This window comes from Cygnus olor, chromosome 2, assembly GCF_009769625.2.
Source record: "Cygnus olor isolate bCygOlo1 chromosome 2, bCygOlo1.pri.v2, whole genome shotgun sequence".
Lineage (NCBI taxonomy): Eukaryota > Metazoa > Chordata > Aves > Anseriformes > Anatidae > Cygnus > Cygnus olor.
In genome coordinates, this window is record NC_049170.1 from 60,896,563 (window position 1) to 60,916,617 (window position 20,055).

Consider the following 20,055-nt stretch of genomic DNA (forward strand, 5'->3'; position numbering starts at 1 on the left):
CTGAAACTGTCAGTAGAACAAGATGTTTAAATCTTTCTGGACCTGTTTGCAGGAGCAGGGGATGAAATATACAAAATATTCTGAAGAGTTCACCAAGCTCAATTTAATTGAGCTGATTGCAAGGGAGGTCCCATATTATTTAGAGCTGAGACCTTGGTCTTGCCCATACCTCCTGGAAGCCCACTTAAGATCAGCACTTCAACAGACTTAACTATATATAGGTCATGGGCATGAAGTTTCCTGAATAAATCTGTGCTTTATGAGTCTGTATCGCCTGTTGCCTTTTGATGTGCAATATCTGACTACCTACTGACACCAAAAATTGGGAAACCTTGGAAAGTGGGTAAAAAACACTGCATTTGCTCACCATTTATGAAATATTTCTTTGCCAAACTGATTCAGAAGTAACTTGGGAACAGATTCTGACAATCACATGTTGCATAGTATCGTGCAGCAGGAAAGCTAGATAATATTACCACATCAAAACAAACAAACAAACAAACTCAATGGGATGACTGGTGTCGTAATCTTGATGAAGTTTTCTTGATCTTAGGAGTCAATGAGCTTGAGAAATACAACAGGTCTCTGATGTGAATGCAGACATACACGGCCTCTGACTATACTGCTTGCAAACTTATCCCAGCTTTCTTCTCCAAACAGAGACCTCATTGTTTCTTCTGTTTCTTAAATATATGCAAATTTGTCAAAGTGTCAGTATACCCTGAGATTTCGTTAAAGTAGATTTTTCTTTAATGAGATGCTAACCAGTGAATAAGGTTGGGGGGAAAGAGAAGGGGTGTTTTTTAGTTTGTTTGTTTGTTTTTTGATTGTTGGAGCCTCGGGCATCTGTGTACACATTCTCCCTCATTTACAGCTGAGTGTTGCAGCCTTTCTGCTTTTCTTTTCTCCTTTGTTATAAAAGTGTTGAGGTGCCAAATACATTATTTAAGATTAGTATGAAAATTTAATCTGAAGGAGGTTCTGTTTTTGCTATCCTAGTTTGCTATTACTTGCAAGATTTCCTCTGTTGTTGCCATCTCCCCCATTTCCCTTCTTCCCTCCTTTTATTATTATTTTTTCTCACTCATCATCTTCCGTCAGCTCCAGTTATTGTAGGTAGGCTTCTATGACAAAAAGGTGCTTTAGCAAAGAGTTCTGAAAATGGTCAGAATAATTTTACAGTGGGGCAATCCCAGGGGGATTTCCTGTTTGTCTGTTCCTACTCACACATGAACAGAGCAGTAGAAAACATTGGGAATTTCTCTATTCCTAAAGTGTGACTCTTCTTTTGCAGATATGGCTGTAGGTAGGTTCATCTTATCCATACTGCTAAAACTTACAGTGAGTGTCAGCAGCAGAAGCTAACCTCCCATTTGGAGCCAGTTAAATATATGTTGCCGATACAAAGCACCTTATTCTGGCAGTCAAGCAGAATAATTGGCTACTTAGTACTTGGCTCATCTAATTTTATACAGTGTATAATCAAGATCTTATGGCTCCAGAAATTTAATTGAATGGAAACTCTGTAGAGTGCTAACTATGCTTTGAAGTTGCAACATGCTGGCGATTCAAGAACCTATACAATTTCCCCTGTAATAATATTAAAAATGCACAGGAGAGGCGTATTTGGAAAAGCGTATGTTCCCAGAAGTACAGTCCCCAGTTTACAACATGAGCTAGGTTGTCTTTCACCTCTGGATTGCTTTGTTTCAATCAATTAGAACAATGAAAGTAAAAGTAAGACTACAGCTGTCTACATGAGGAATTTCACCATTTTAAAATGAAGGGAACAGGGCCTTCCGTCATCTACTTGACCCAGAACCTACTGAAATGCACTTCTGCTTTGAAAAATTCTCCTCTCGTTTGTTGTTTTTTGCAAACCAGTGATGAGCCTGGTTCTACAGTGTTTTCCCTTTACCAGTATAAATTTGGAGCATCATCCCTAATGTTATCACAAGAATCCAGTCCCTGGAACCTAAAGTAAGGTTTTTCATCTTTCTATGCGATCATTAAAAGCCTTCCTAAAAATAATAGTTTTTAAACTACAGTCTAACCCACTGAAATGGGTGAAAAACAGTGACAAAATTGGAGCAGAGTATTGCAGAACAATCTGACAAGAATCGTTCTGAGAGTTTCAGCTGGTGTACAGTGCATCAGCATTATTAATTTCTGATCATCTAGCAAAAGTACCTTGCTCAGGTACACCTAAGCAAGTCACTTTCATTTAATTTGCTTTCTGAAGGACATGACAGCATCTGTACATTTTGAGATGTAATTGCTGTTATCCTTCAGAGTTTTTTGAAACAAACACAATCATCCTCCTGAATTACTGACTTTCGATGACAATTTTTTGAGGTTGCATTGTTCTAAACTAATATCTTTCAGACATATCCTGAATAATGTAAGAGGATAAAGCCCACATGAAAAAATCAAGAACTCAGAAATGAAATTTAAGCTGTCAAACTTTAACTTAGTTGATCTTTGTTCCCTTAATATTCTTCAAACAAAACCCATTTCATTCTAGTTCATAAAGATCATTACCTTTGAGGCCATAGTATCTCTGAATTTAGTTCTAGGTCGATTTTTAAGTTAAAGCATCAGACATTTAAACAAGAAAAGCACATTCTAAGCAGCTATTATGGACTGGACATACGAACTGTTGCCAAATGTGGGCTCTCTCCTTTTTTGTTTTGTTTATACTTGTATGGTAGAAAACAATTTCAGATCCAGTCCTGAAGCTAAACATATGGAGTTAAAACAGCTTTTCTCTGCAGGATTTAGAACAGAAAGCCAAACTTCATGGAGGAGATTTTAGCGTTGCTCTGCTTTAGAAAATACATGACCTCGTCCTTCAACTATATATAAAGTGCAACAGCAGCTCCTCTGGAGATATTTCTGACTATCACTTGTTTGCATATTAAAGAGTTTAACTATTTTCAGTTATATGACAGAGGATGTTTCAAGTTCTTAAGTCCTATTAAATGCAGTATCTTAGGTAAACCTGAGAAGCATTACACTTGCTTTAGAAATGGCTAGAAGGCCAAATCAATGGCCATAAACGCATAATTAAGGCTAGTCCTGAAGCATTGTGCTGAATCTAGGCTTCTCTTCTGGATGTCAGCACATAGCACTTTTGTATCTGTGAACAAACTTTGGGTATTCATGGCTACTTAGATGGTGAGGATTTAGAGAGGTAAGAATGTAAAAAATTCCCACTCCCCAGTTTATTACTAACTCTTTAATGCTGAGCCAGAGCTGGCAGCTAATGAGTTATAATTCCTTGGCTGTTGTTCTGAAAGTGCCCTGGTTATGCAGCTGGCTTAGCAGTACTGGCCAAACTCAGCCCAGCGGGAGGGCCAGACCTCTCACTCTGGTATTTTTCATTAGTTCTAATCCCAGTTCCTAAAAGGTTTGGGGGATAGTATTTGAACTAAAATGATGTCAGAGTACTTGAATCCCATCTTCCACTACTGTCTGGCCTGCCTTATTCAGACTGCCCTCATAAGGGTAGTTATAAAAATATGAATGCTAAAGAGAGCGTGGTGCCAAGGTGTCTCCATAAACACATTGACATTGGCACCTGCTATGCAAGGCATTGTTCGTTTTACTTGCTTTTATTGTACTTCCTGAAGTGAGACATAACTCCACAAAGCTAACAGTAGAAACTGCTTCTACTGGCCTGTACCTGTAGGTCACACATGAGACTGAAAGTACTCAAAATCAGATGAGATTTAGATAGGGATTGGAGAGTATATGAGAGCTACGATTTAGATTCAGTGTTAGTACAACCCTCTTGAGGTATGTTCTCTAAGATCATCCTCTTTCCTTCATACTCGAACGTTAATTTATGTGTGCATTTGCTGTGCTTGGAAAACTGAATGCACAACAATTTTTGAAGTAAAAACATTTAGCAGGCAGTTCTAGCAACATATGGACTGTATGCTTAGTGTACATACACTAATGCTGTACCGAAACAATAAAATGTAACAGAAGCTCCTCTGGAACTATTCCTGTCTCTTTATGTCAATAATTTGCACACTAATGGGTCTCGAAGCACTCACTAGCATGACAGACTGGGCATTAAGGGGTGCAAAAGTAGTCTTTAAGACAATACACAGAAGAAGCTCTAGAAACTTTGTACACAACTGTAAGAAAAAGCTCAGGAAGCAAGGACACATTTCTTGTGGACTTTTAAGTCTATTATCTAAACCATTAAAAAATCAAATCTGATGCAATTTAGTTGCAACTCCTCAGGTTAATGCAGGTTTAACTGGTCATATGGCAAACACAGCTGCTTATAAACCAATTCTCTTAATTGCATCAAAAAGGATTTTTTAATTCTTAGGTTAATGCAGTTTAATTTCTGGAGCAAACGGCTGAAGCCATCAGAGTGGATAAAACCTTTAAAATGGGGTCTCAAAATTTAGGGAATAAAGTGAACACACGCTTGTTGGCAACATTTCTAGCTGGTTTCTAAATGCAGTTCCACTGCTCATCTTAAGAGGGTGTTCACTTTACAGATTACCCTGGTGTTTATTCAGAACCACCCTTGCTGGTATAGTCAAAGCTGCTCTTGCAGGACATGAATACTACATGAGACATACTGTGTAAGAACACACAAGTGTAAGAAATTAGGATCATTGTATTAGAGATCTCCTATTTCTTCCCAGGAGTTCCAAGATGGGAAGAGCCTAGCATCAACGTGAGTGCCATAGCTGTTGATGTGGTCTGTTAGAAAACATCTGTGTTGGTGGAGCCAGCACCAAGGACTGATATTAACTCCGGCATTCTGAACATTGGAGCCTATACCAAGCTTCTTAACAGAAGTATTTAATCCTTAGCAGGACAAATGTTTGGGCTGTGGTTTCAAGTGGAAGGGTAACCTATCCATCCCGTGCACACATACACCAGCCAAAACTCTATTTCTTTTAAAGGCAGTCAGATCATCTGCTGATGAGTAGCTAACTTTGCTGCCCTCATAAATTATCATAAAGGCTCACTACTGGGAAAATGCCATTTGTGAAGGTTGCATGCTGAATCCATTGAAAAAAATAGATAGTTTTATATGGGTTTTACAATATGGGCTTTAAGAGCAAAAGATGTTTATTATTCAGAAAGGAAAAAGGTAGGACCATCATTAGTTATGCTTTTCTGACTTATCAGGCCTTTTGGCTTGTTTTAAGCTGCTTGCCTGTAAGGACTAACTACTATGAGGTGGAATTTCTCAGTTTGTATAGTCAGAAGGTGTAACATTCATTTGATTTCCCCTTGCAGTAGCAGTATGCACTTTCTGTTATTAAATCATTAGAGATTTGTACTTAGTGCCTTACGTGCAATGGATTTGGTGAAGTAAGAGGAGACGGAAGGCCATGCCCTGGTGACTGGCTGGGTTTCTGAGGGGAGCTGGAGGACTGTGGGACTGGAGGCTGTTGGTTCTGGCTCTGGGACTGCGTTTGGTTCTGCTGTGGTGGTGCTGATGGCTGTGGCTGTGACTGCTGGGTCTGCTGTGGTGGCTGTGGAGTCTGCGCCTGCTGAGTTTGCTGCTGCTGCTGGCTTTGCTGCTGCTGCTGCTGCTGCTGCTGCTGCTGCTGCCCTTGCTGCTGCTGTTGCTGCTGTTGATGCTGGAGCTGCTGAAGATGCTGAAGCTGTTGAAGCTGGGAGTTCAGGGATGAGGTAGCTGTGAATTGAAGAGAGGGAAGGGAGTTATGTAGGTTTCAGCAATACCTACTGTTTTAAAGATATCCTGGATTAAATTCCGGTTCTCTTATATTGTCGGGCACATGGCCCTCTGAGGTTAGCTGCCCTCAGACTTCATGTTGTGGCAGCATATTAGTGAACATGTTCCCAGCCTTTGGTTCTGGAGTAAGAGATGGACTTCACTGGAGGCAATAAGACCAAACCTTCTGAAGGGCTACAGCTCTGCCCACTGGACAGGCATCAGAGCTCAGTGGCAGTCTTTGCTCATACAAGCTTACTAGTGAAGCCAATGGGAATTTTCCTTGCCTGAAGAAGAGGCCGGGAATGTCACTGTATGTATCATAGCAAGAACTCATAATATGAACTGGTGCTGTTATATAGAGCAGGATAAAACCATAGTTGTAAAATAAAGGATGCTCTGAAAAGAGCTTTGTCACATCTATATACAGCAGGTGTCAAGAAATAAAATGTTCAACAATGATTTTTTATTTTTTTTGGTGAAATGCGTAGGTAGAAAAAATACCCAATAAAATGCATATCTCTGAAATTAGAACTGCTCCTTATCATTCACATCTAAAAGCTATAAAGTTCCCCTTGTGAAATAGGGTAGGTATTTTGTGCACTTGTACTGCTTGCTTACTCCTGGTAGCAAAAGTATGTCATGCTGTGCTAGTACATGCTCCAAATGTGAGCTTGGAAACCGGTGGCTTGCATCAATCTTCTGGCACAAAGGTGCAAACTTTATCTCCCAAATTGACTAAGGCATTGATTAAACTCATGAAGGCAAGAAGTTTGCCACAGGGATGTCACTAAAGAAGAGCAGATTTAAGCAGCAGCCAGAACATCACAGGAACCTGATGCTTTCTGGGGTTGCCCCCTAAATAAGTCATCTGGGTCTCTGGCCTTACTCACTTTAATCAATATTTTCGGGGTTGTGTTAGATGGCTATAGGATCCCAAGAGGAACAGCTTATAAGGTCAATGCACAGTTTTGCCCTCTGTACTGCATTTCCAACATTCCATATTCTAATTTCCATCATCAGAAGCCATAGTAGACTGGGTGTGAATCAAATTTGTTACTTCTAAAATAAGACTCAGATTTCATTGCCAAAACCATTGTTCACCACTCTGTCTGTGGATTGGCGGATGAAGCCAAGTTATCCGCACTTTCTTTTTGTGCTGACATCCCTGTTTCAGCTTTCCAGATGTCTATGCACTGGGGATGAACCTGAGGTCTTGCTATGACTTATGAAATCAATGAGCCATAAACTGGAATAAGCAAAAGAAAAAAGACAACAAAAAGGGGAAAGAATAGGCAGAATGGGTAAGCCAGAAAAGGCTGTACAAAGGAAGAATAAAAGGATTGGCAAGAAGAGCTGTTGGTCACTCATTCCTATATTCACAGCTAATGTAAATTTTCTTTCACCAAAGGAAGAAATCAAACTACAAATACATCTTTTTAAGAATTATTGTCACGTGTGACTTCAACAAAGAACCTAAATAAAGCAAAGAAGGCGGAATGGTAACACCAATATATTTGTATTAGTAAAATCACTTGTGGCAGCTTGGCATTTCAACATAAAACAGAGTGACCATCAGATTAAAAACTCACATGGTATGCCATGCAAAAGAAATTAGCCTGGAGAGGTAAGCGTACGCTTCCATCAGTTCCACCATCAGAACCTAAATGCCCCAAAGTCAAGACGGTAGCAAGTGAAAATACAATCTAAGGCATATGAGAACAAAGAATGGAGGAGGTGTGTATACAAGAAAGCAACTGGACAGACAAGTATTAACAACAGCATGAAGCACCTTAGATGACAAAGAATGCTATTCATCAGTTCCATCTGTAGGTATGCACAGAAAGGTGGAAAGACCTTTCCAATTACCGTAAGGAAGAATCTAATCTGGACCAGCTCTTTACCTTGTGCAGGCCATTTTCTCACCTGCGATAGTCTACCAGATACAGCATGCCCCTACTGATCCCATAGATTCTAATATAGAATGATCTTATAAATTTATGGTATACAAAAATATCTGTTGATATATATTGCTAAAGGTAAAATCATCACTGCCTTCTTAAAATAGTGGCATGCGAGGAAGGCATAAGCAGAACTGTAAAGAAGCCCAAAATGTAGAAGAAATGAAGATTCTTGACAAACTAAAACAAATGAAGAGGTGGTTACAATACATTGTAAGAAATTTATTCTTTCATGTCTTTGCATATAGATCAAAGGAATCAGAAAACTAGTATTTAATAAATAAAAGTATCAGTGTTCCCCACATACCATAAAATTTATTTCAGGATGCTTTCATTGAAATATTGTTAAATGGGTATATTAGTAGCCTTGCAGGTGAAAAAGTTGCAGCGTCTAAAGCATGGATATGGATACACAGAAATAATAATGGTCTGTTTGTCTGATATAGGAAAAAAAAAACACTTAGTGAAATGCAGTTTTAATAAATGTATGAATCTTTTCAAGAAAGAAAGATATTGTTGTGAAGTGTTGGGATTTGCTTGACAGAACAGTTATCCTAACAGTAGGCCTTGGTTTCATTAATGAGTCATACTTTGGTCAGCTGTTGAACTACTTTCTTAAAAATTAAATCTTTATTAAATTGCCATTTTCCACAAGGCCAATACTATGTTTGATGGACATTTTGATCTGTGCATTTTTTCTTCTGCCAATCCCTATAACTAGGAATAGAATCCAGAGTGAAAAAAATGAGAAAACAAAACAAAACAAAATACATCAACACTATTTTTTAGCCTAAAACTTTGCAGGTTCAAGTCTTACTGAGCTGCTACATCCTACTGTCAAATGGCCATTGCCAGCATGCTTCTGTGCATTGACAATGTGAGCAGGTGCAATCACTCACCCAAACTCACTTGTCCAATGAATGAAGAGGGTCAGAAGTTGACTTTGAAAATGTCGGGGTTTTAAAGTCTGTGGGCCTGCCCAGCACTCTCAGATGATGACTCAATATGGAGAATTTTTTCATTCCAAGTCTAGGAGCAGAAAAGCTTTGGATTCAGTGCTGCTGAATACTTGAATGTTGGCCAATGCAGGAACATCAATATCTCTACCACACACTTTTGTACTGGAAGCACACTCATTTGTGCTGGGGTGGGAGTGGGTCCCTTAGGGAAAATTTTGTTGATGGAGAAAAGTTACTTCAGGGAGAAGTTTCCAAGTCCATTGCCAGTAACTGCATAAAATTATTCAAATAAATTCTTGTCTTTTCATATAATTCCTTTAAAAAGCCTTTTTGAAGCCTACTATCACGCCGAACTATAGATTGCATTGAAGTGGCTTAGTGAGGCATGATTATTTAGCATGCTGTTGCTAAACAAACAGATATGGAACTGGAAGAAGGACTGTTAGATCAGACAAGGCTTTTACAAAGCCATACAGTAAGTGTACTGCAAGGGTAGATTTAGGGCTCTGGATCCTGCCTGCAGTCCAGTGTTCATGCTGCCTGATTGCACTGCCTCTCACAATGTATGTACTATCCACAGCAGGGGCTGTGTCATATTATTGTTTGTAATCAAATCCAATCCAACTCCCAGAGCTTGCTTGCATACCTCATCCATTATAAATCGTATACCTGTCTAGCATTTGTCACTTTCTGCAGAGCTTGGAGCCTGATGGAATTTCAGGTGGTACAACAGTGCTATGTCTGCATGTATAAAAGATAACATGCACTGCCTACCTACCTCGCAGGAATCTTTTTATGACTTACTGGCTAACAGCTGGGTAAAACTTTGACATGTTTAAGTGAGAAGTGTCTACTTTCTCTCAGAATTGCACTCAAGAATAAATTAAAAAAAAAAAGCAAAAAGTCCTTCCTATGGTTAAAAAAGACAACATGAAGTACATCACATTAAAAGCAAGAGTATTAACTAAAAATGCATATAAAGTACAAAAAAACCTGTGACGACAGTCCACAAAAGCTGTGTGATATTTTAACTTCCTTAACAAAAACACATGTTAAGTATACACCAGATATCCAAGAAGGTGCTAAGAGAAACTTCTTCCTATGAGAAAACAAAGCCATAAAGGGTTTTCAAACTTAAGTTTTAAATGCAATTTCTTGGTTGTTGCAGTGCCATGGCAGATTTCCCAAAGGGCTCACCCCGTGCTGTATGATCCTACTTTAAGCAGATTATGCTTAGCCATGGTATCAAAGCATTTACATTACAATAAGAGATACCAAGCTAAGTGGTGCAAATGGATGGTCAAGAGGCAGCAAAGCCAAACTTTCTGATCTCCCACGTCACCTACTTTTACATTTGTCACAGAGCTCGAACTACTTTAAGGGCTTAGAGAACGTTATGGTCTAAGGAACACACTCCTTCCTGAGTACCTTTTGGGAGTGCCATAGGCAGAATGCTGCTATGCATTCGAAAAATTTACACAAAATATATTTTTGTGTTCTCCTTATACCTTCTGTTCCTCTGTTTGTTACCTACACAGGCAACTGAAATGAAACTAAAATGCCCTTCTGTCAAGTAGAGTGGTGCAATGGGAAAAATGCACCTCTGATGCAACCGTACAGAAAGCAGCAGTGTCACTTTGTGAAGCATTCTGATCCATGACAGGGAGAATGACTGAATCATTTGCTTAGCAGGAAAAATGAAAAGGCTCTGCCTTCAAGTCCTAGTCCTAGCTACATTCAGTGAAAGTAGTATCAACTTCATGTTGCCTCTGGCTAATATATTATTGCATAAGAATGGGAATGGCTCTGGTTATATTTTAAATTAAAAATACATTTTAAAGTTTAATCACACTTTGCCAAAAAGCAAGGAACATAAGTAAGCCCATAAATGTTTATATAATGAAAACAATGTAAAAATTATATCTCTTTTTTCACACCTCCTTCACAATATAAATTCGAATTCTAAAGACCTCGACAATGCTTGGCAGAAGATCAAATTAATGCTCAGGGATTCAATTTGTATCTAGAATCTGCTCTTGTGGATAAGCTTCACATAATGTCTGATTTATTAACGTTTTGTGTGTGTTTGTTTCTGTGTAAAGAGGAAGAAAGGACAGGAGGAATATGAATTTTAGCCTACAAAGACTTGTGTTTCTCTATCCTCTATACTCCCATTTACATAATTGCATAGATGTTCTTCATTGTCTTGATACAATGTATAATGGACTAAAAAGGAGAAAATTATACATTAAAACTTCTCCTATTTGACTGAGCACAGAACTTGGCTCTTGCCTTGCAGGCACCAAGGCCAGTGAAGAAGGAGGGGGAGAGGTGCTCCAGGCGCCAGAGCAGAAGTCCCCTGAGGCCTGTGGTGAGGACCATGGCGAAGCAGGCTGTCCCCCTGCAGCCCATGGAGTACCACGGTGGAGCAGGGTTCCACGCTGCAGCCCGTGGAGGAGACCATGGTGGAGCAGGTGGACCTGCACCGACGGAGACTGCGGCCTGTGGAAGACCCCCTGCTGGAGCAGATTCCGGGCCGGACCTGTAGCCCGTGGAGAGGAGACCACGCAGGAGCAGGTGACCTGGCAGGAGCTGCTGCCCATGGGGGATCCAGGTTGGAGCAGTTCGCTCCTGAGGGATGGACCCCGTGGTATGGACCCATATCTGGAGCAGTTCTTGAAGAGCTGCTGCCTGTGGGCAGCCCACACCGGATCAGTTCAGCAAGGACTGCATCCCGTGGGAGGGACCCCACAGCACAGGGGACGAGAGTGACCGAGAAGGAGCGGTGGCGAAGCAGCGCTATAGACTGACCATAACCCCCATTCCACTGTTTCCCCACGCCGCTTGGGGGGAGGAGGTGGAAGAGGGTGGATGGGGGGGAAGGTGCTTTTGGTTTCTGTCCTTTGTTTCTCGCTTCTCTAGCTTGTTAGTAGTAGGCAATAAATCTTACTATCTCTCTATGCGGAGTCTGTTTTGCCCATCACGATAAGTACTGTGCGATCTCCTCGTCCTTATCTCAACCCTTGAGCCCTTTTCATCGTATTTTCTCCCCGTTCCTCTTTGAGGAGGGGGAGTGAGAGAGCAGTTGTGGTGGAGCTCGGCCGCCCACCCGAGTAAAACCACCACACAAGGGCCTAATGCCTTTTTCCACTTCCCCAGTAATGGAGAACGGATTTACTCAAACTGAAAAGTGTAACTAACTTGTGTTTGAACTGACATGGCCTGCTTTTCTTTTTCACCCTGTTGTTTCTCTTCTAATGAGGTATATGCCTTTCTTTTCTTTGAAACAAATTTCTAAAGATTGAATGCACACACTGAACAGTCTAATGCGAGCCTGTGTTTACACTCTCTCCCTCCCGGGTAATGAGGGGTAGGTTAGCCAAATACCCAATGTATTTTTTGCATATGCTTGAATATCCTTTTTGAGAGCAAAATGTGAATTGCTTTAAACATGTTAGCATCCTCTTTGTGGAAAAAAAAGGAAGGGTTGGACTTGTGGCTGAAGAGATTAGTAATGGGATACAGAGCATATTATTTCTAAATCACTGGTTCAAATCTAGTCTAGGTCAATACAGGGAACAAAAATCATTGCACTTTAATGGTGCTTTTGAGTGTTTTCTACCTTATAGAAGATGTATTAGATGTACAGAAGATGTATTCTCACACAGATACCCACAGAGAGCCTGCACTGGAGGCAGGCTGCCACACAGTCAAGGTAATAAATTGATGGTATCCCAATACCTATTAAGAAGATCATAAAGACTACGACCTTGGATGGCATCAATTGACACCTTTACTTGCACTTTCAGCAGAGAGGCTAAGGATAGAAAGAGTAAGGAGACCAAGTCATCTTCTTCTTCCTAAAGGTGATCCCTCAAGGTTACAGCTGCAGAACACAGATGGAGTTATGGGAAGAAACTTGCATTGCCAATGCTCTTCTGTACCATTTCTGCAGGTAAACAGAGGGCTTCACTTTCTACTGTTGTCATATCCAGCATCCTTCATAAGCACTAAATTTACTTTAAAGAATATAGGCAATAAAAAGGAAGTATTAAGAAGAAAACCATCATAATTTATCAGGTGCTTGTGGTGTCTCCACATTTTGATGAATACTGGAACTTCTCTGAAAAATGATCCACTGCATTAAATAAATCTGACATTTTTTCCTTACCAAACTTTAAAATGTACAATAATCCACTAAAATCTGAACAAAAAAAAAAAAAAAAGAAGAAAAAAAAAAGAAAAAGTTGTTGTTCTAGGTAGAGAGCTTGACTAAGTATCGGGGCAAGAATATTTGGAATACTTCTCATTTTGAGATAATCTAGGGGCTATTTTCCTCTAGTTTATGACAACACTCTGTGAGTAAGGTTCCCTGAGTGTATTGTAAAAATTGCATTAACCTATTTAAAATGCCCAAACACAAGAACAAGCTGTAGAAATTAGACTTTAATAAGCCATTTGCTTCTTCAGCTCAAATGGAACCTTAGGCATATTATACAGATGGCTGAAACATTAACTGGAGTCAGGGCATCATCAGGACACAGGGGATCAATCAGGAAATCATCTTGGGACTTTCATGTAAAGACAGTCAATTAAAAATGCACCATAACATAGTCTGAGGGCAATGCAAGGGTTTGAATGCCAAAGGTTGGGTGTCAAGCAAGCCATACCTGTATCAGGTAAACTCCTAATTTTACCAGCTGAAACTTTTTTGTTGTTGGGGGTGGTAGTTTTGTTTTTGTTTTTGTTTGTTTTTGTTTTTGTTTTGTGTGTGTGTGTGTGAAAACATGACTCACATGACTCTTAGGCATCAGGGAGCAGGAGTCTGAACATGAAGTCCTTATGCCAGATAAAGGAAGTTTTCTACTTACAGACAGCAGGACTGGTCCCAGATCCTGTCTAAGAACAGAATAGAGTACACACGGAAAATCAAATGGAGTGGCATGGTATGTTCCTACAGATGGGATTTCCAGACCATATTGAACTCAAAAGAATGTTCCTATGGACCAGGATGAAAGACAACCTCCCATTTCTTGGGAAAAGTCTGCAGGACTCCTTTGAAAGAAACTAATTGACAGAGGGAAAAATGATCATCTAAAGGCCAACAGAGCCCAATATAAGATTTCACAGCCGAAGGGATGTGACAGGGAACAGATGAATGACACAAAGAAATTAAGTTTGAAACAACAGTCTGCTGACTCAGAGAACAATGACCATGACTCATAATGGACATCTGACAATGTCTGGGCACTCTGTGCACACACAAACTTTAATAACAGGAATTGCAGTTTATTTTTTTTCTCTCCTTGTCTGTTTCAAATGCTCTAATATAGATTGGAACTTTGACTTCCATGGCACTTATGCAGGTCATGTATTTGACATTCCTTGAAGCAACAATGCTTGTAGCAAAAGCAGTGCAATGATATACAGCTTGAGGAAGAGACTGTGCAGAATCCTGTCCTGCAGTTCAGAGGAGTGACCAGTCCCCAGGCCACTGGGTGCCCTCCCATTTCTGTTGGGAAGGTGTCTCTGTGAGGGTTTGGGGCAAAGTCTTGTCCAGAGGAACTTGTTGAACTGCTTGTTGCCTTCAAAGGGTGATTTTGCTTTCTTTCTGATAATAGATCTGCAAGTGTTTATTCTATAATGTTTACGGCAAATGGCTCTTCTGACAAAGAAATATTTATCCAGGTATAGCTGCAGAAATGGTTCTTTGAAGATCAGAAATTATTAGAAGTATCTTCAAAGAGTCTTTGAAGTGAGCCATGTTTCCTTAACTAAAAGTGAAGTTACTGTAAGTGCAATGTGCTGGGAGTTTTGTGGATATGTGTGTGTGTGTGTGTCTGTGCGTTTTTTCTCATACAATACAACTAAATAGTGGATCAAAGTGTTTGTGTCTTAGAAGGGTAGCCTTGATTCTGAGCTGGTGGAAGTGTCCTGCGGATGACAACGGACAATGTCACTTTCCCCCCTGCCTCAACCAAGGGAGGTAGCAGAGGTACTGTGCCCATCATGTGACTTAGTATGGCTGGTTGCTTTCATCTCTCACACTCTTACTATACTACTACTCTGTGCTTCTGTCATTGTCTGCTTTCAGACTAGTCTGAAAGCTGGGAGACCTGAGACAATTCTGTTTTGTATTAACAATGCCGATATTCAAGCAGTTGCAAATTGTGTTCCCAGCATGCAAATTGCAACTGACCAGAGAAGTCAGCTGAACAGCAGTGAAAACAGGCTAAGGAAGGACTCAGAAAAGAGCAGTGTGTACACTACCAGGAGAAAGGGTAAAAATGCAGCCCAGACCAGTCCCTTCCTTTACAGTCAACAAAATGACCAACAGCAAGTAGGAGAACCAGGCGTACAAGTGGCAGTCCTACCTTGCTGCAGGGGTGTGCCAATGCTGCTAGAGCAGACTCAGGCTTTAACCTTGTTAACAACAGTCCTGTGATCCTCATTATAACCTTGAACTTCTCCTGTCTTTAGAAAAATAAAAATGGTAGCAACAGGGTGGAAAAGGTGGTAAATAGAACAAAAGAGAACATGTGGCCTTGATCCTTCAAGGGCTGTAATGCTCTCAGTCCCTATTCAACTCCCAGGGAGAAAAGGTCACTCCCCACCAGCTGGGACGCATGCACAGTACAATGTTGAGCATGGTATTCTTCATCAGTCATTGAAGAATAAAAATGGACTTAAAAACTTTCTCTAAATGACACCAGATATTACTTAATAGCTGTGGTATAGAAGAAATCTTGAGCATAGGTCACTGAGTTGGCGAGGAGGTGCTGTGCTGGGTGCTGTAACCTCAATATGTGAGCCAAAGATGGAGGTGTTCTTTTTTCAGATAAGGGATCAATGCACAGAGAGACTAAGCAACTTGCTCCACATGAGAAATTGTAGGAGAGCTGGGAAGCGAACTGTAATTTGGTAATCTGTCACACCACAAGCCATTCCTGAAGGTATGTGCCACTACACAAGGTACACTGTGCTTGCCTGCTGTTGACTCACAGAAGCTCTATTTTGCTATCCTTAAGAATCTTCCATGATTCTCACTGTTTGCTGTGCATAGATAAGAATGTCTGCATTTAGTTGTGTGCCTTTCAAAACATACCACAACAACAGTAGCAAGTTTTTTGCAAGCTCTGAGCTAATTACAGCTCAATTTAAGCAGTCTGCCTGTATCTCTCCTTCTAGTCTGTTTATTTTACTTGCAGAGAGATTAAAAACAAAGTTAAACAGCAGTCCTGGACTCTGTTGCTGTTCATGTGCTACAGGTGGACTGACTGCTCATTTTTAATTTGCAGTAAAATGAGAGGCTGAATACCAGATTTCTCTCCAGTCCCTACAGCTCATCAGCTCAACATGTTGCAGCTTTGGGTGCTAATTCTGGCTCCGGTGTGCTTGGCATCTATCACCTCCTCACAGCAACAGTGAATTAGCTGCTCTCTGAGTGCTCTCGTGTTTCCACCTACCTAAATTTCCTGCTCATTGTTGAAATAAACAACCCCAATATTCACATGGATAAATTGCTCATCAGTAGAAAATGGGGATGGGAAAATTAGGGAGAAGACTTTATAGGTGCTCCTCATTCCCTTTGTGTGAAGCCAGTCACACGTCTGTGTTAGGATGAAGCTCCAGCCACAGCTGAGCTGAAAGGCTGGAGAGTCCAGAGAACAGCTGCATTTCTCTGCCCACTCACTGCACTATCCACTTTGTGGCTTTCAAAGCATGTCATGATGCTGTTTGATATTTCAGACATTTTTGTACACCGCAGAAAAGTTAATAGCAGGCCTTTGAATAACCTGCATCTAGATCTTTACCTGTTAAATTGCATTTTCAATATTAATTGTTTTTAATTCAAAAGAGATACGCACCAATTAATAAAATAACTTCCACTTGAATGCATTATTTACCTGGAGCAGGCAACTCTAGTTATAGAAAGAGAACATAATCCAAAGAATTTTGGACAACTGTCCAAAAATCTACTTAAAAATCATTCACTATTTGTGTCCACATATTCAGTCAGAACTCTATTGTGTCGCCTTTTTGATGCACAAAGTAGTACCCTAGTAGCCTCATCAATGGAAATACTCACCTTTCCAAACCACATAGTGGAAGAAAAGTGGAAGTTGGTAGCAAATCAGTAATTCTCAAAAAAACTCACAGAAAACTAGTCTTTGCCTTCCTTAAGGCATTAATGCCTTAGCTTTAATATTCAGGGCAATGGAATATCATTTTAAATAAGGGTTTAGGTATCACCAGCTGTGTATGTTTAGCTATACCAAACCTGAATGATGCTACAAAGCATTCTTCTCATTGTTTGTCATCTCTGAGTTCCTCACTCTTTTAAACAAATTAAACAATGTGTTAATGCACATAAAAATTAGTGGTTACTAATGCACTAAGACTGTCATAAACATTAAATACACTAGCTGTTGATGTTATCATTTTGAAAATGATAACAGAATCCCACAGAACTTGCTGTAAAAATACAGATAATTTAACCTAGGATGCAACCTAATAGGTCTATTTTATTCATCCTATAGAAACATACTGGCAGTGACATAACAAGATTGTGTGATATTTTTATAGAACAAATTTTCTCTTAAATTTGTCTGTTATATATAACCTTTTCATAAAACAATGCAAAAGGTTAACTTTTAACTGTAGAGAATTGAGAAAATTTTGATGATAATAAAAACATTAGTCCTCATGTGAAATTGGTCACTAACGTATGATCACAGATAATGATGTTTGGATTTGGAGGAGGGTAAGGTGAGAGAATTTACTTTATGGAGTTTCCTTGCTTGTGAAATTGGTTGATTTCTCATCCTTCTGAGAAACCCCACTGAGAAGTATAAATGAAAAATACTACATAACTGCTGGGCAAACTCCATTACTAGTTTTACTACGGTAACTTTAATGTCAATTAAATGGAGGCAAGTTTGTTCCAAAATAATGTATTTGAATGAAAAGCCTGAACCGTTCAACAGTACAAAATATAGAAACACGTTACTGCTGACACAAGATCAAACTTTTTGCTTAAAATGATTTCTGATTAAAAAAGTTAACGGAGTAAACGCTTCTCAAGTGGGATGAACTTGCTCTCATGGCAACCCTAAGAACAAAAGTTGGCACAGTGAGTGCACACAGAAATCTGAAACCACTACTCTACGTTTGTTTTGCCAAGTTTTAACTAAGTAGATGCAAAAACTGTTCCTTTCATTTTCAGTGCCAGGTATTTTGTCTTTACTCTGTTGATTTTAATAGCTCGCTCAGAAGCTTGGAAATGAATGTTTCTTCCATCATCAATCTAAAACTTTTCCATTTGCCAGCTATGGATGTTTTTTCTACTGTGTGTTTTCAATGAAGCTGAAATTAATATGGTTCCCTTTGATTTTCCATCCAAGCACCAGGGAGCATGGGGCAAGCTATGCTTTCATCTCCATCCTTCAGACAGAGCCAGGTCCAGCATCACATGACCACAAAAACACTCCTTTCCCCCCCACTCGCCCCAGTCTTCCAAATAAGGCATTTTTTTGGACTTATATTTGTCTAAAGACTACCTGAAAACACCAGCTCCACCGGGGGCCTTCAGCATTCTGCTGTTGAGGGCAATTCCTATGTGTGTCATCTGCAGGAGTTCAACTGTTCTTCTCATACAAAGACCTCACTTTGCACAGGTATGGCCACAACTGCCTCTTTTTCCTGCCATCTGTCTATATTTATTTCTTTACACACACTTATGGAACAATGGTGGCAGTCTGGCAGTCCTACCATTCAAACAGGGGACCAGAGAAAATACAAATTTGGCTAAACATTATGTTCAGAAAGCCTTATTTATGCGACTATGAGCAAAAGGAGTTGTGTAAACGCCTGGCTTTATTTTTTCAGGAATATTTAGAAGTTTATTTTTCTTGCCCAATAGCTACCCAGCCATTAGAAGTGATGAGAACTGTGTCAGAAAAAAACATATACGAAGATCAGACCTGTAAGTGAAGACAAGTGTTCTTTAAGAGATCATGCAGTACAACACTTTTCACTGTCAGGTTTGCAGCATACACTGCTGACCATTTTACGTATTTGGATTATGGATCACATGGATTTCCAGTTCATAAAGAGACTAATACCAGGAAAACACATTATGATTTAATGTTTTGCACTGGGAAATAAGGAGGGGAAGCCAAGAACATAAGACCTTTTACATCTGTGAATCAACAGTGGTCCATGGACCAGTACAGGCAAAATGAGAAGTCTTTTCCATCTCAATTCTTTTTACAGTGGTATTCTTAAATAAATTCATTGTAATAGCCCCTAATCAACTTGCACATGAAATATCATCTAACTTCTTGTGATCATATTGCTAGAAACACTGCTGATTTAACTTATGCTGCAATGATTTCAAGATTTGATCACAGTATATCTGCAAAATAGATAAGCTTTTAAATCCATGCATGATTCTCTCACTTTTTTTCAGCTGCAGCCGGAGGTGGCCTTTTTGGCAGATACTGTCTGGTGGGTGCCTTGCAGAGCTGCATCTCACTTCACTGAGAGGGCTCTGTTTGCCCCCTGCCATGAGAGCAGTCTAAAGAAACGCCCCCGAGAGAACTGCGGGGAAATTGTGCTAGTCACAGCCCATACCTTCTGCCAGTGGGGGTACGAATACACAGCACATGCCACAGAGAAGCTCTATGTGCACTGAGATTCAGAAAAATGCCTTTGGCTTACATACTGATTTGAAACTTTAATCTCCCCATGGAAGACTTTAATCAGAAACCATTTTCATAATTTGTAAACACTGCCAAATGTTTGATTTCAGGCGGTTTAAGTGATCAAACCTTCTGGTAGGAAATAAATAACAATCAAACCATCAGACAAACAAAGCAGTTATAAATAATTAAATATGCTGTACTGACAAAATACTATTCCCACCTGGATGCTATGCTTCCAAGATGCAAAGCGGTTTTCCTAATTAGAACAAAACATCACCTTGTATGTGAGAAAAAGTCACATCAGAAACAGGGAGTTAGGACCGATTGTCTTATGGATGAAGATCAGAGCCTGGGAATCCACTTCTTATTCCTGAACCTACTGTGCCTGTACAACTTTGGGCATGGCAGTTAATCTGCCTCACGTTTGTGCTCAGTAAATGAAAAGGAGGGATAAAAATCTTCACTTCCGTCACGAAGTTCCGTTCACAGGAAAGCCAAATTAGCAAAGTACAGCAACGTGCACTAAGATACTCAAAATTAAGGGGTTAAAGATACAGAAAGTTTTCTTTCCACATGGAAGAGATTGTTATAGAGCTACCTCCTACCTTGTGCTAATGATATGTAGATCGTTTGAAAGCACCCATTTGTTTCCTTTTTTCCTACTTTTTTATAATGTCTGAGTAATGCTTTTATTCCCAGCATCTTATAAGACT

General features: G+C 39.9%; 1 protein-coding gene across 1 annotated transcript in view; it reads right to left on the reverse strand.

The window, feature by feature from the left end:
- POU6F2 (POU class 6 homeobox 2) overlaps positions 1–20,055 on the reverse strand; it is a 307,800-nt gene that overhangs the window by 95,399 nt on the left and 192,346 nt on the right. Inside the window, exon 5 of the mRNA XM_040549009.1 lies at positions 5,331–5,677. Within this exon, the coding sequence (XP_040404943.1) occupies positions 5,331–5,677 (347 nt within the window). The remainder of the gene's footprint in view (positions 1–5,330; positions 5,678–20,055) is intronic.